The 12,867-nt window shown below is 59.2% G+C and overlaps 1 protein-coding gene across 1 annotated transcript in view; it reads left to right on the forward strand.

Annotated features, from left to right (window-relative positions):
- The first annotated feature begins 625 nt into the window (after positions 1–625).
- LRP1 (LDL receptor related protein 1) overlaps positions 626–12,867 on the forward strand; it is a 100,162-nt gene continuing 87,920 nt past the window's right edge. Inside the window, exons 1-2 of the mRNA XM_033511439.1 lie at positions 626–732; positions 4,819–5,021. Of these exons, the coding sequence (XP_033367330.1) occupies positions 626–732; positions 4,819–5,021 (310 nt within the window). The remainder of the gene's footprint in view (positions 733–4,818; positions 5,022–12,867) is intronic.

Genomic DNA, 12,867 nt, shown 5'->3' on the forward strand with positions numbered 1-12,867 from the left:
CGCGCCGTGGGGACACCGGAGGGACCGGAGGGCAGCGGGGGGCAGCGGGCCGGGCTGGGGAGGCGCGTTCTCCCCGCACCCCTCCGCAGCGCACGGTGCGTCTCCCGCCCCGTCCCCCCGCAGCCGCGGGGGCCGCTCGCTGGCGCTCCCCGTTTTCTCCTCTCTGCCCGTTCCCGTGGCTCCCACCCGCCTTCCATCCCATTTTCCTCTGGAATCCAAAGTTTTCCCCTCAGCCAAGCAGAAAAGTTGGAGCTCAGCACCGCTGCGGGAGCCGGGGCCAGGGGTCCCGGTGTCCCGGGGGTGGCCGGGGCCAAGGTCCCACCGGTCCCCGGGGTGCCCGTGACAGCCCGGCCTCGCCCCACGCTCCCGCTCTTGCATAACCGGGGCTGCTTCTCCCGGAGCCGCGACTCCCGGCTGCGGAGTTTGGCTGTGACCGGGCCTGGTGGCACTGGGAATGTGTTTATCCAGCGAGCGGTCTGTCCGTCCCCCTGTCCGTCTGTCCGTTTGTCCATCCTCCCCCCATCGGTCCATCCAGCTCCTTGCCAGGCGCTCGTTCCCAAGCCGTGCACGTCGCGTTCCCGGCCCTTATTGATCTATTCAGTAAATACTTGAGCTCGTCAGCTCCATGGCCAGGCTGGGAATGTGCGAGGGGCCACTCTTGGCAGCGCCCGTGCTCCGCGCTGGCAGCGGATCCAGCCGGGAACCGGCGGCCGTGGCGAAGTTCCTCGCAACGCTTGGACGCGCAGGGCTGTTTTTCCCTTCAAAAGCAGGGAAATTGGGGGGGGTCTCGGCTTCCCTGTGACGGATTCCCCTCTGTCCGCATGGGAATGGCCTGGAGAAATGAGAGGCCAGAATGATGGATGAACGAGAGGTTTTGTGGGTTTTTTTTTTTGGAGGGAAATTTTTCTGTCCCATTTCTTTGCCCACCTTGGAGGAAAGCGGGAGAAGGGATTTGGTGTCGTGGCAGTAGATGACCCGTCGCTGGGTCAGAGGGATGGAGGAGGAGAAGGAGGTTTGGGCAAACGCCAGATCCCTGCCCCAGATTCATGTCTGGGGCTGCAGGAGGCCGGAGCCTGCGGTTTCCATCCTCCAGCCCCTCCTCACCCTACTGGGGGCGCGGACGCTTGATCTGTGTCCCTTGGAGGGAGGTGACAGGAGTGGAGCCGCTCGGGGCACCCTGCAGCCCCCCCTCGGTGGCACCTGCAGGGCTGATTGAGCCGCTGGCACCCGCCTGGTGAGCTCAGCGGTGCAGGTGGCCAAGAGCTGAGGCCTCTGGGGTCACCCCTCCAGGGACCCGAGGCATCATCCCCGCTCGGAGGTGGCTCGGAGCAGCCGGCGGATCCAGAAGTTGGTGGGGGCGGAAGGGAGGCATCGCTCATTGCATAAGCTGCGTTGCCTTTGGAAACGAGGCTGCGGAAAGATGATGAGCTGGAGGGAAGTTCCTCCATCCTCTTCTCCACATCCCAGGAGCTGGAGTGGGGCAGAGACACCCCTCCCTCCTGGTGCATGTCCCCCTCCCGAGGGGCTCCCCTTTGTGATGGGGACCAGGTGCTGTTCCAGCACCTCGGGGTGCTGGGAGCTGCGTGAACCTGTGGGTGGGAGGATGTAGAGGCATGTGGCGGATGTGGAGGCCCTGTAACCATGTGGTTGGGCTGCTTAGGAGGCAGAATGTGCCACCAAGGTGCCACCTGAGCTGGTGCCTCAACCCTGGTGGCCCTGGCTGGGCTCTGCTTTCCCTGATGTAGCCAGCTGGGGCTCTGGGAGAGGCCAGAATGTTATTTGGAGCAGGGTACAGGTCCTCATCCTTGTCTGGAGAGCCAATTCCTCACACTCACTGCCTCTGATTGCAGCTCTGGAAGCTCTTTGCTTGTTCCTGGAGAAGAGGAGGGCGAAGTCCAGCCGTGGGCTGGGAGGAAGCTCTTCCATGGGGAGCAAAGGGCACCGGTGTGCAGCTCCTGTCTGCCCGGTCCTTCACCACTTCCCAGTGTGGTGTGGGGCATCCCTGGGCCCTGTGGTGGCAGAGCCCCAGGAGTGGAGTCAGGGCAGGCAGGGATCACTGCTCATGTTTTGGAAATACCTGTGGTTAAGGGTGACTTGGGTTATTTTGGTGCAGCACTTCCCTCTTGCCACCTTGGTGGTCTGGCCTGTCCCGTTGTGTGCCCCTGTGTGTTCCCAGGTGTTCCCAAGCGTACCTGTGTGTTCCCAGGTGTTTTTCCGTGTGTTGCCGTGTGTGTGCACACGTGTGGGTGTGCACACGCTGCTTCCCTGAGCGTGCACAGACACGCCAGGAGCTGCGCTGGGTTCAGTGGAGGTGAAGAGTGGAGGTTTGGGGTGCTGGGAGGAGAAGGAGCTGCTGGAGGGGCTGTCCCTGTGCAATGGCTGGGGGTTCCTTCGTGCTGTGTCCAGAGGGGTGTCCGGCATTCCTGTGTGGAGCATCCCAGCAGGACATTTGGGGCTCCAGTAGCCCCGTGGGTGTGAGAGGTGCCTGGAGCCGCTGTGGTGTCCGGTGAGAAGCCGAGCTCTGGCCCCCATCCCACGTGCTCCCTGTCCATGACGTGGAGAGGATGGGGCAGCGCTGGAGCATCCCTGGCAGCGGTGCCAGCTTTGGGGTGAAGCCGAGGCGTTGCCTCCTCGCCGCTTCCGAAGCTCCTGAGGCGCAGTGGGCGGCGCGGGGGTGGGAGCAGCTGTGGCAGCCCCCTCGCCTTCGGTGTCTCAGCCCCACCACTCGCTCCTCGTGTTCTCTCCGTGCTGCTTCCATGTGCTCCGGGGGAGCCTGCGAACTGGGAAGGAGCGGGGGCTGCTCCAGCTGGTGATGCTTTTCCTCCAGTGTTAAGTATGGGTTGGGATGATGGGGAGCAAAACCACCCAGGTCCTCCCTGTGCCTCCAAGGCCCTGGTTCCTGGAGCATCCTCCTCTGGAGGCTCCAGCTGGCGTTCCACGGTTCCTCTTTGCCCCCAGCCCGTGCCTGACCCGTGGTTGCCCGATGGGGCTGTCCAGGCTCTGCTGTGCTGCACAGGCATTCCTCTCTCCTCACAGCAGGATTGGAGCGGAAAATCAGAGACAAATTAAGGGAAAAGCTGCGTAAACCAGCTGCTGGGTGGGGTCCCAAAAACAGCCCTGGAGTCATCTGAGGGGATGGGGTGGTGGCACGAGAAGCTTTGAGGACAGAGGGTTGGCTCCCAAAATCCGTCCTCCCACTGGCTGGGATGAGGGTGTTTGGGGAAGGACCGTGGCTCCTTCCCCTCCAGGAGGGCATGGGGGGACCTGGCTGCCCCCCAAGGCTGTGACAAAGTCCAGGTCACCTCCCAGTGCTCAGTGAGGTGGGGAGGGGATGGAGGGTGAGCAGGGTGAGAGCCTTTGGGTAGAAACTGGGAGCACTGGTAGCATCTGTAGGGGTGGTGGTGGTGGTGGCAGGGTGAGGACATCGGGCACTGGGGTCTGTGCCAGCACTCGCCTGCCCGGTGCCTCCCGTGAGGCTCATCCTGGTGAGGAGGGACCTGCTCCAGCTATCAAGTGGAGCTTCTGATCCTTGCCATCGTCTCATGAGCTCTGGGATGCTCCACGAGGAATGGGACAGCTCGTGGGGTCCCTGCCTGTCCCTGGGGATGGTGTCCACAGCGGGGTTTGGCTGAGCTGGGAGGCAGCAGGAGCTGTGCCCGTGTCTGTGACCCCCATGGCACTCCAGGGCTTTGGCTGTGCCTTTGGGGAGCTTTCCCAAGCCCTCGGATGTTCTTTAGGATGGAGCCTCTCCAGAACGTTGCAGGGTGGTTCTGCAGGCGTCCTTTGCCCAGCAAGGGGGTGCACGGGAGGTGCTTCCCGAAATCCCAGCCCGGGCCGGGCCCTCGGGAGCCGCGGAGTGCCCGGGAGAGATGGGGACACACAGGATGTGCCACATCCTGCTGAGTCAGCACAACGATGAGCCCGCGGCTTTGTCATGGGGCAAGAGGTTCCTCTTCCAGCCATGGAGATGATTTCAGTTCCCAGATCCACTCCAAGCACTTTCCTGGTGCAGATAAATCCTTTCTCTGTGACCCCCAGAGCTTCCATCCCTGCTGGGCTCAGAGCCCTGAGTCTCTGCGAGAGCTGCCTGCCAAGCCGAGTGCTCTCCCAGCCATGGGGCTCCCCTGATGTGCCTGGGATGAATCCAGCTGAATTCCCAGGGTTGGGAATGGGCTCCTTGGAGTGGGTGCTGACCCCAGGAGTGGCGGCTGGCTTGGACTGTGAGCAGCAGATGCATCAGCCTGTTTCCTTCCCACAGTCCTGCCTTTTCCAGGCAGACAGGACTCTCCTTGTGCTTGGGACGAATTTTATCTCCATCACCTCCTAGAGAGCGTCTCCAGCTGTGTTCCCATGGACATCCCTCTCCAGGGACTTGGGCTTGGTGGCCATGGCCTTGCCGAGTGCCCGGGGACGTTTTGCATCCAGCGCTGCCATCCTCAGGCTCTCCCAAACAGAGAATCTGCCCAACTGCAGCTTGTTTTCCAAGGGATGCTTTTCCCCTCTCCCTGGGATTTTGCAATCCAAAGCCACCTCGAGCTATTTACAGCCCAGGTTTTGCTGTTGACTTTAACTCTCCAGCCCTTTCCACGCAGCGCTTCTGGGCAGCCCGACCTGCGGCCGCACCGAATATTTTCAGCATTTTCTAATTCGGCTCAAACTCGTTGTTTTCTTTGCTGTGTGACTATTTTTGAAATAAAAGCACAGGGTGGGCTGTGAAGGCTGTTCTGGATGTTGTTCCATCGTGAGAGGTTGTGTTCCCCAACGTGGTCTGACCATTTTTAGGGCTAAATATAGACTCCAGCGTCCTTCCTGAGCCAGGGAACGGAGCAGGCTGGAGCTGCAGTCATGCAGATGCTGTGCAGGATCACAGACGGTCCCAGCACCGCTCCTGGGGTTGGCAGCAGAATTGTTGGATAATGACCTTGCTGGCAGCTCTGAGCTTCTCCGGTGGGACCGTGCTCGCAGTGACACCGAGGGGAGGGATGGGAAGAACATCCCAGGCTCCAGGGAGTGTCAGCAAGGTGAGAGCAGGGCTGTGATGTCCAGAGCGCATGGACTGGGGCAGCAGTGGGAATTGTGGATGTCTGGGAGGGAGTCTAATTGAGTTGGAAGTTGCATCTTTAATTGAGTGGACTAATTAGGCACTTGCCAGATGCTGTTTCTCCAAACGAGACCATGGTGAGGATGGGCAGGTGTTGGGGGTCACGTCCTGGGTGTGCCAGAGCTGGGCAGGTGGGGGACGAGTGTGGGGGCTGCTGTTGAATTGAGGGGCTGCAGTTGCAGGAGGTGGAGAGGAGTCACTGCTCTTGGACTCAGGGCTTGGCCATCCATCCCTTGTGATGGAGTTGAGGAGGATTCCAGCTGGGGGAGGCTTTTGGAGCCATCCTGCTGCTGCCCCCATGCCCCAGCCTCCCTGGGGGTGGCTGGATTTGTTTGTTGGGGGCTGCCAGGCAAAAACTGAAATGTGCTGAGAGCTCTGAATTGCATCAATCTCACCCATTTACCTGCAGCCCTTTGTTTGTGGGCATGGGCTGGTGCTCCTGGGTCACACGTGGCTCATTTGGGCCACCAGCAGTCACAGCTGGCCAACAGCGTGGCCACAGCTCGTGCAGGAGTGTCTGCACCCCTGGCCCTGCACCTCAGGACCGAGTCCCTCCCGGTGTCCCCTGCCTCTGCTTCCCTGTGATTTCCTCAGAATTGCAATTTCGTGGCCTAAAGGATGGCACAGGGACACAAGCCCTGGTTGCTGGGGAGCAGCAGGACGCTCCTCTGCTCACCCTGAGTGCTGCCAGTGTGTGCCCACCCACTCCAGCCCCTGCTGGGGCATCTCTCCCATCCCCTGCTGCCCGTGTCAACACCCCTTGGCTGTCCCTGGCTCTGTCACTGCCGGACGAGCGGCTCCAGGTGATTTATGACACTCGGGGGCTCTGACCGGGGGTCACAGACACCCCAAACCACGGTGCTTACGGTGGTCCCGTCCTCTCCAGGCACTGGCAGCTGCACCCCTGCGGCCCCCAGCGCAGGGAAAGCCTGTGAAGGGTTTCCTCCCGGCGGGTGTCGCGGTGCTTTTTTATTGTTTGGAAAAGGAAGCACTTGGGTTTAATACTTCCCGCTCCAGCCGCCTTCCCAGCGCCCGGGCGGATGCTGCGGGGCACCGGGGCCAGCGCCGCGTGGAGCGGGGCTGTGCCGGCGCCTCCGCCCCGGGGCCGGCTCCGCATCCTTGGGTCGGTGCCCACGCCCAGGCCCCGCTTCCTGCCGCAGCCCCCGGCCCTTCCAGATGGGTTTGCTCAGCCTCTCCTCTGCCGGCCTGGAGCGCGTTTTCCCCCGGGAAGAGCGGATTTGGAGCCCGGCGCTGCTTAACTCACCAGCGCCGTGCTCTCCTCCGCAGCCGCCCTGGTGCCATCGGCCCTTGCCCAGCCCTGCGCCCTTTCGACTGCATAAAATCTTAAATTTTCTTTTTCTGCAACACATAGAAGTTAAAACCAGCAAAAGCAGGATCCCTGACCGGCAGGAAGCCCCCGGGAGCATCCGCTGGAGATGCCAAAGGGTCAGGCGGCATCTGGGACACAGCATCAGCTCAGGGACGGCTGTGCCAGTTCCTCTCCCACCGTTTGTACCAGTTACAGACAGATGGGACATTTCACCGTGCCAGGGATGTTTTTCCAGAGGAGCAGCTGCCACCTGGAAGCCGTGCAGGACCTGCTTTTCCAGGATGTGCTGTCAAGGAATCCCCAGAGCTTTGCCCTCACCGGCAGCACGTGCTCGCTGTGCCGGGGAGCCGATGGGTGACTGGAGATGTGCCCTGCAGGCTGGTTTGGCTTGGTTTTGGGGACTGGGATGAGACTTGGTGACAGCCTGGCAGGAGCAGGGCAGGGCCAGGGTGTTGTCAGGGGTTGTTATCCCTGGAGAGACCTTGAAGCGCCAGGAGATTGCGCCGTGTGACGGTGGCTCCGTGACCTTGTGCTCCCCAGAGCTGGGAGATGCTCTGAGGTCCCCCAGGGGACCCTGCTGCCCAGGGGGACCTCAGGAGGTGACTTGGAGGCTTGGAACAGGTCTGGATCTCTGTGTCCTCATGCCCCTCTTGCTGTTCTCCGGCCTCTCGGAGCATCCAGCTTCTCCTGGGGGGTGACAGTTCCCTGCCCTGGCTGAGGTGGGACCCCCAGTGAGGACCCCCAGGTGTGGCCACCCCAAGGATCCCAAATCCCAGCTGGATCATCCCTGGCTGCATTCACACGGGCAGGTGGAGCTGAATCCAGAGCAACTCCCCGCACGGCCCGCGCTGCTTGGGAATAAAAGTCCCTTTATGCCGGAATAATTAGTGTACTCAGAGCATGCTAATTATTCTGGGATAAAAGTGACTTTTATTCCAGCAGAGTGTCCTCTCAAAGGGCCCTTTCTGCCCGCTCCCAGGGCACAATAGCTGCTCTGCTCCGTTTCCCCATCCCAGACAAAGTCCTTATTTGCGGAGGCAGCGAAATTGAGTTGACTAATGAATTAAGGCCAATGGTTCTGGCCGGGCTCCAGCCCTTTGAAAGCCTTGGCGAGCTGATGCCCGGCCCGGCGGGAGGAAGCACGGACCCTCCTGCCCCACCAAGCCCCCGGCAGCCTCCCCTCCCTCCCTCCCTCCCTCCCTCCCAGCTGCCGGGATGAAATGCCTATTAATCTATCCTGTGGAATTGCTTTATTCCCGGCGCAGGCAGGGCTCTGGAGGGAGCGTTATCAGCTCCAGCCACAGGCCATAAATAACCACTGCGGATCCTGTTTGGGTTCCCAACTGCCCAGGGTATAAACATCCCACTGCTGGATAAATACAGGGAATAAAGCCTGGGCAGGTAGGGGAGGTGGGAGGCTCTGCCCCCTGCCCATCCCTGCTCTGAGGAAGGAAAAAGGGGACACGGGGAAGGAAAAAGGGGACACGGGGCACCCTGGCAGGGATGGCCACAGGCCAGGGCCGGCTGCAGCCCATCCAACTGCACCCAGAGGACTTAAACCTCTTTCTCCTGGCTGCAAATGCTTTTTTTCTTTCTCTTTTTTCCTTCCCCCCCCGCCTTTTTTCCCCATTTAAATTGCAGATAAGCTGCAAAAAGAAAGATACCGAAAAAGGGGGATTCTCCCTTGAATCCCCCCGGCTGTGGGGCTGGAGCTGCCCCTTCTGCCCCTCCCCACCGCAGTCTGGATGATACAGCTATTTTTAATTTTTTTTTTTATTTTTTTTCTTTTATTATTATTATTATTATCCCCAGTTCTGGCAATACCGGAGCTTTCATTTCATCTGGCTCCATCTCCTGCCATTTTTCAGCTCGTTCTGCTGCGGACTCTCGGTGGGGCTGGAGGCGGGAGGGGATCGCGCTCCGGCACGGCTCTCCCGGCTCCTGAATTTGGTTTAAAATGCAAATCTTTCCTTTATTCCCCTTTTTTTTTTTTTTTCTTCCCTTCTTTTTAATGGATTTCATCTGAAGGCGGCGGAGCTGCTGGAGCCTGGGGAGCGGGAGGGGAAGGGGCTGGGCGAGGGGGGAGCGCATTCCTCGCAGATTTCCTGATGTGTTTGCATGGAAATCGTCTCCCCCCGGATGCGTTTGAAGTCAGGTGACGCGGAGCTGCGGGATGGACGCAGCCCTGGGAGCCGCAATATGATTTTATTCCCCCTTCCCCCTCCACGGGGATGCTGTGGGCAGCTCCCTGCCTCCATCTCCTGCCTCCCTTGGGATGCGCTCGCCCGTCCATCCTCCTCCTCCTCCTCCTCCTCCTCCTCTCCGTCCCCCCCATCCTCGCTCTGCTCCTTTGTCTGGGTTTGGAGGCAGGTCCTGGCTGCTGGCGATCCCATCCCAGTGGGGGTGTCGTGGGGCTGCTGGGGGCTCTGGAGTTGTCACCTCCGCTGCTCCCGAAGGGGGACATTGGGGTGGCATCTCCCAGTCTCGGGGTAGCCGCTGTGGGGCTCCAGTGGCTCCCAGTCCGTGTCCCATGGGGAGGGACGGGTGTCCCTTGCCCTGGGGAGCGTCCAGTTGGGCAATCACGGAGAATGTGTGGAACCAGTGGGAAAGGGCCAGGGATGTGCTGGTGGGATCTGGGGATGGATGAGCAGAGGGTGCTGAGCCCTGGGATGTCCCTCTGGGATGTGACAGGGGGGTGACAGGGGGGTGACAGCCCTGCCCGTAGCCCAGGATGGCTCTGGGGGCAGGTGGGATCTTCCAGCTGCTTCCCATCGGCGTCATCCCTCGGTCAGGGCTGGGAACGTGGGTAGAAACCAAGGATGGAAAACCAGAGAAGCACCGGAATGCTGGAGCTGAGGTGATGGCAGGGTCTGGATTTGGTTGGATTTGTTGTTGTCTCCTCGGGGGTTCCAAAAAGGGAGAGAATTGGAGTGAACAGCCACATCCAGCCAGAGCCTGTCCCAGGAATGGCACAGAACAGCCATTCCAACACCTCTGGCACAGCACAGCCGGCCTTGCCTTCTCCAAATAATCCCTTTTATTTTGTTTAAGGAAGGTGAATGCCTCGTGATTCCAATGCCATAGTCGGAATTGAAGGGAAAAGTGGGGAAAAATCGTATTTTAAAGTCAATATTTACTTAGCAATCGGCCATCCCCCTCCCCCAGCCCGGCCACATACCTGTGGCTTCTCCAGGGGGAATGGCCGGGAGCCCTGTCGGTCCTGGAAGCTCTGGAGCAGGGATCTGGTTTGAATCTTCCCTATTCGGAGGGGGCCGGATGGAAGAATTGCAAAAATGCATTTGAATTGTTTTGGTATCGTGTGTTTAAATGCAAAACAAACAGCTGAGCTTTCCTTTTCCCTTTCCCCCCCTGGAAAAATGTGCCTCAAACCTGAGGGGTTGGTATTTTAAATGTCTTTATTAACTGGTTCGGCTTTTGGGAGCCGGAAAATTTACTGGATTTGGGGTTTGAGGATCAGCCTGGAGCTCCAACCCAGGATGGGCTCCAGGCTTTGGCTTTCCCAGCTCCTGTCCAGAGGCTGCAGAGAAACTCCAGGCCACTGCAAGTTCTGAAAACACAGAAAAGGAACAAATCCTGCTTTTTTCTGTAGTTTGGGCACAAAGGGCGGGCGATGTGGGGGAGAGAAATGAAGCCTCAGGTGGCTGGTGTGGTTTTGGTGGATTTTGTGTGCTGAATGTGGTTGGGTTTGTGCCTCGAAGGCTCCGTGTCAGATTCCAGGCTGGCACTGGGGGTCCCATGGGGTCTGACCAGGAAGAGTGGCCATGAATTTCAGCCTCAATCCACAGGGAAGGAGGAAGAGGAGGAACATTGGGATGAAGATGTGATGTTCATCTGGCTGATGGAACAGCTTCTGCCAAGGAAAGGCCGAAATTGCCCCAAACACAAACAACCCTCCCTGTTCTGGGGGTGCTGCAGCCAACTCAGCTGGGGATGGAGACCTGGAGGAGCACAGAGTGGGAATATTTCCCTCTGGAGTGGGTTTATTCCCTCCCTTTTGTGCTCCCTTCTCCCCCAGAACATCTGGTTTGCGAATCTCGCCCGTCCCAGCCCGTATTTATGGCCAGCGCCGTTTCCTGGCCGGACGCCTCCTCCCGAGGAGAGGAGGAGGAGCTGGGCTGAGGAGGAAGGAGGACAGCAGTTCCTTCAGATTTCTGTGCTTTGCTCCCAGTCTGTCCAGGTTTTTATGTCGTCCTCATCCGTGCGCTGAAGGTCACGTGGCCTTTGCTCCAGGATCTGCTTCTCCACCTCTCCACCAGCCCGTTCTGGTGTCCATTTCTTATTTCAGGCAAAAAATCAGATTTTTTTTGGTGTTTGTGTTTGCCAACCCCTTTCCCAATACACCACGCTCCAACACAAAGCCTCTGGGTGTCCGTGGAATTCTGTTGTCATGGTTTTGGTCCCTTTCCCACCTGGGGAGATGTCTGTTCTCACCCTGTTCTGGAAAGCAATCCCCTTTCTTGCACCCAAATTGGCTTTTTTTGGACCTTTTATTTGGACTACTTTGGTTTTGGACCTTTTAGTTTTTCGGGCCTTTTTGTTTTTCTGGCCTTCTGGGGGCCCTTTTTTTGAGGGTCTTTTTTTATCCCATTTTTGAGAGGCCCTTTTTTTGGGGTAGGGCCTTTTTTTGGTGACCTCTTTATTTTTGTGCCTTTTCAGGGCCCCTTTTCCTATGTGCCTTTTTTGAGACCCTGTTATTTCGCCACTTTCCAGATCCCTTTTTAAAAATTTTATTTTATTTTAGCCACATTTTAGTGCCTTTTTTTCCAACCATTTTATCTCATTTTTAACCCACCTTGATCCACCTTTTGGGTGGATTTTTTTTCCCCACCTTTTCCCCAATCTTTCGCTTATTTTGACAAACTCCTGCCGTGTTTTTAGCGCAGTTTTATCCCCTTTGAGTCCCTTTTCGAGCCGGGGTCTCTCCTCTGGCTGCCAAGGCAGGGATGTGTCCCTGCAGCTGCCCCGGCCGCGCTCTGAGCCGCTCATTGTGCGCCGATGAAGGCGCCTTTATTCGCGATCCCGGAGCCGGAGCTCCGCTGCCATCGCCGCCGCTGGGGCGAGCGCCCGGCTCGGGAAGGGAATTTGGCTCCGTGCAAGGGATGCTTGAACAGAGACACCTTCTCTAATTGTCCACCTGGCACCGAGGCGGGCAGAGGAGGGCATTGAACCCGTCGGGAACACGCTGTGCGAGGACGGGGAATGCGCAGGGAACGCGTGGGGTTGCCGAGGAGCTCGGGGAACCATCGCCTTCCATCCTCTCCCTGCCCTGAGCCGCGGTGGCCGCGGTGCCTCCGGCTCTTCCCGTGGCTGGGAATGGTGGAGGGGATGGCTTTGGGTGTCCAGGAGCTCTCTGGGATCATCCTTCCATCTGTCTGGAAGGACAGCGTGTGTCGATGCTGGAAGGAATCCCACGTGCTCTGGTGCTGGGGATGCTGGTGCTGACTCCTTCGAGCGTCCCCGCTCCAGGATTGGAGGCCCCAGTGCAAAACAAGCTCCTGGTTTCCCATCCCACAAGCAGTTTGGGAATGGGTTCCCAGGGATTTGCCCTCCTGTAGCTCTGCCTGCTCCTTCGGGAAGTGAAACCCGTGGGTCACGCTGTGGCTGCTGGAGACCTGTGAGGATGAGGAGGAGCAGGAAACCCAGGAGAGTGTCAGTTCTTTGCTGTGGTTTTCTTAATGAATCCTGCCTTGGATGCGCCTGTGGCCAGGAGATGGAGGCGTCAGATGAGCTCCGCCAGGAAGAGGGGGTGGAAGGGCTGGATTTGGAGGATCAGGACCAGGAGGATCCTGTCCCTGAGCCCGGTGGGAGGAAGGGGACAGGCTCAGGCTGTGCCTCTGGCCTAGGGAAGGTGGAGGGGAAGGACAGGGATGCTCCATCCATTTTGATCTGTCCAGTCTCCATCTTGGCTGTGCCGTGGTGCCGAGCAGCAGCTCCCACGCTGCCGGTGAGCAGGGAGGGAAGGGAGGGAAGGGAGGGAAGGGAGGGAAGGGAGGGAAGGCAAGGGTTGGCAGGAGGAGCCGCGCTTCCATCAGAGCAAACGGCATCAGGCAAAGCCCAGTGCGGCTCCCAGGAGGAATCAGGGTTGTAACACGGTGGGAAGTGTCCTCCCACCCTTCAGGGATGGGGTTGGGATTAGGGACAGCATCGTCCCCATCCTCTCCCCTCGCAGGCTCCCTCGCTGTGGAGCAGCCCCACGGCAGGAGGAAGATGCAGACACGGAGCCCCCCCTTTCCCGGGCTGAGCAGGAAGTGAGGTGGATCCTGGGAGCGGGGAATTTGGCAGGAGAGCAGGGATGCCACGAGATGAATGTTTTGGGAATTGCGTGTGTGGCTGCCTTAGCTTGAGCAAGGGCTCACAGTTGTTTTGGGTTTGCAAGAGCTCCGGCTACTCCCGGGGTGCGGCAGGAGAGTGACCC

The sequence above is a fragment of the Parus major genome, unplaced genomic scaffold, assembly GCF_001522545.3.
Source record: "Parus major isolate Abel unplaced genomic scaffold, Parus_major1.1 Scaffold220, whole genome shotgun sequence".
In the NCBI taxonomy this organism is placed as follows: Eukaryota; Metazoa; Chordata; class Aves; order Passeriformes; family Paridae; genus Parus; species Parus major.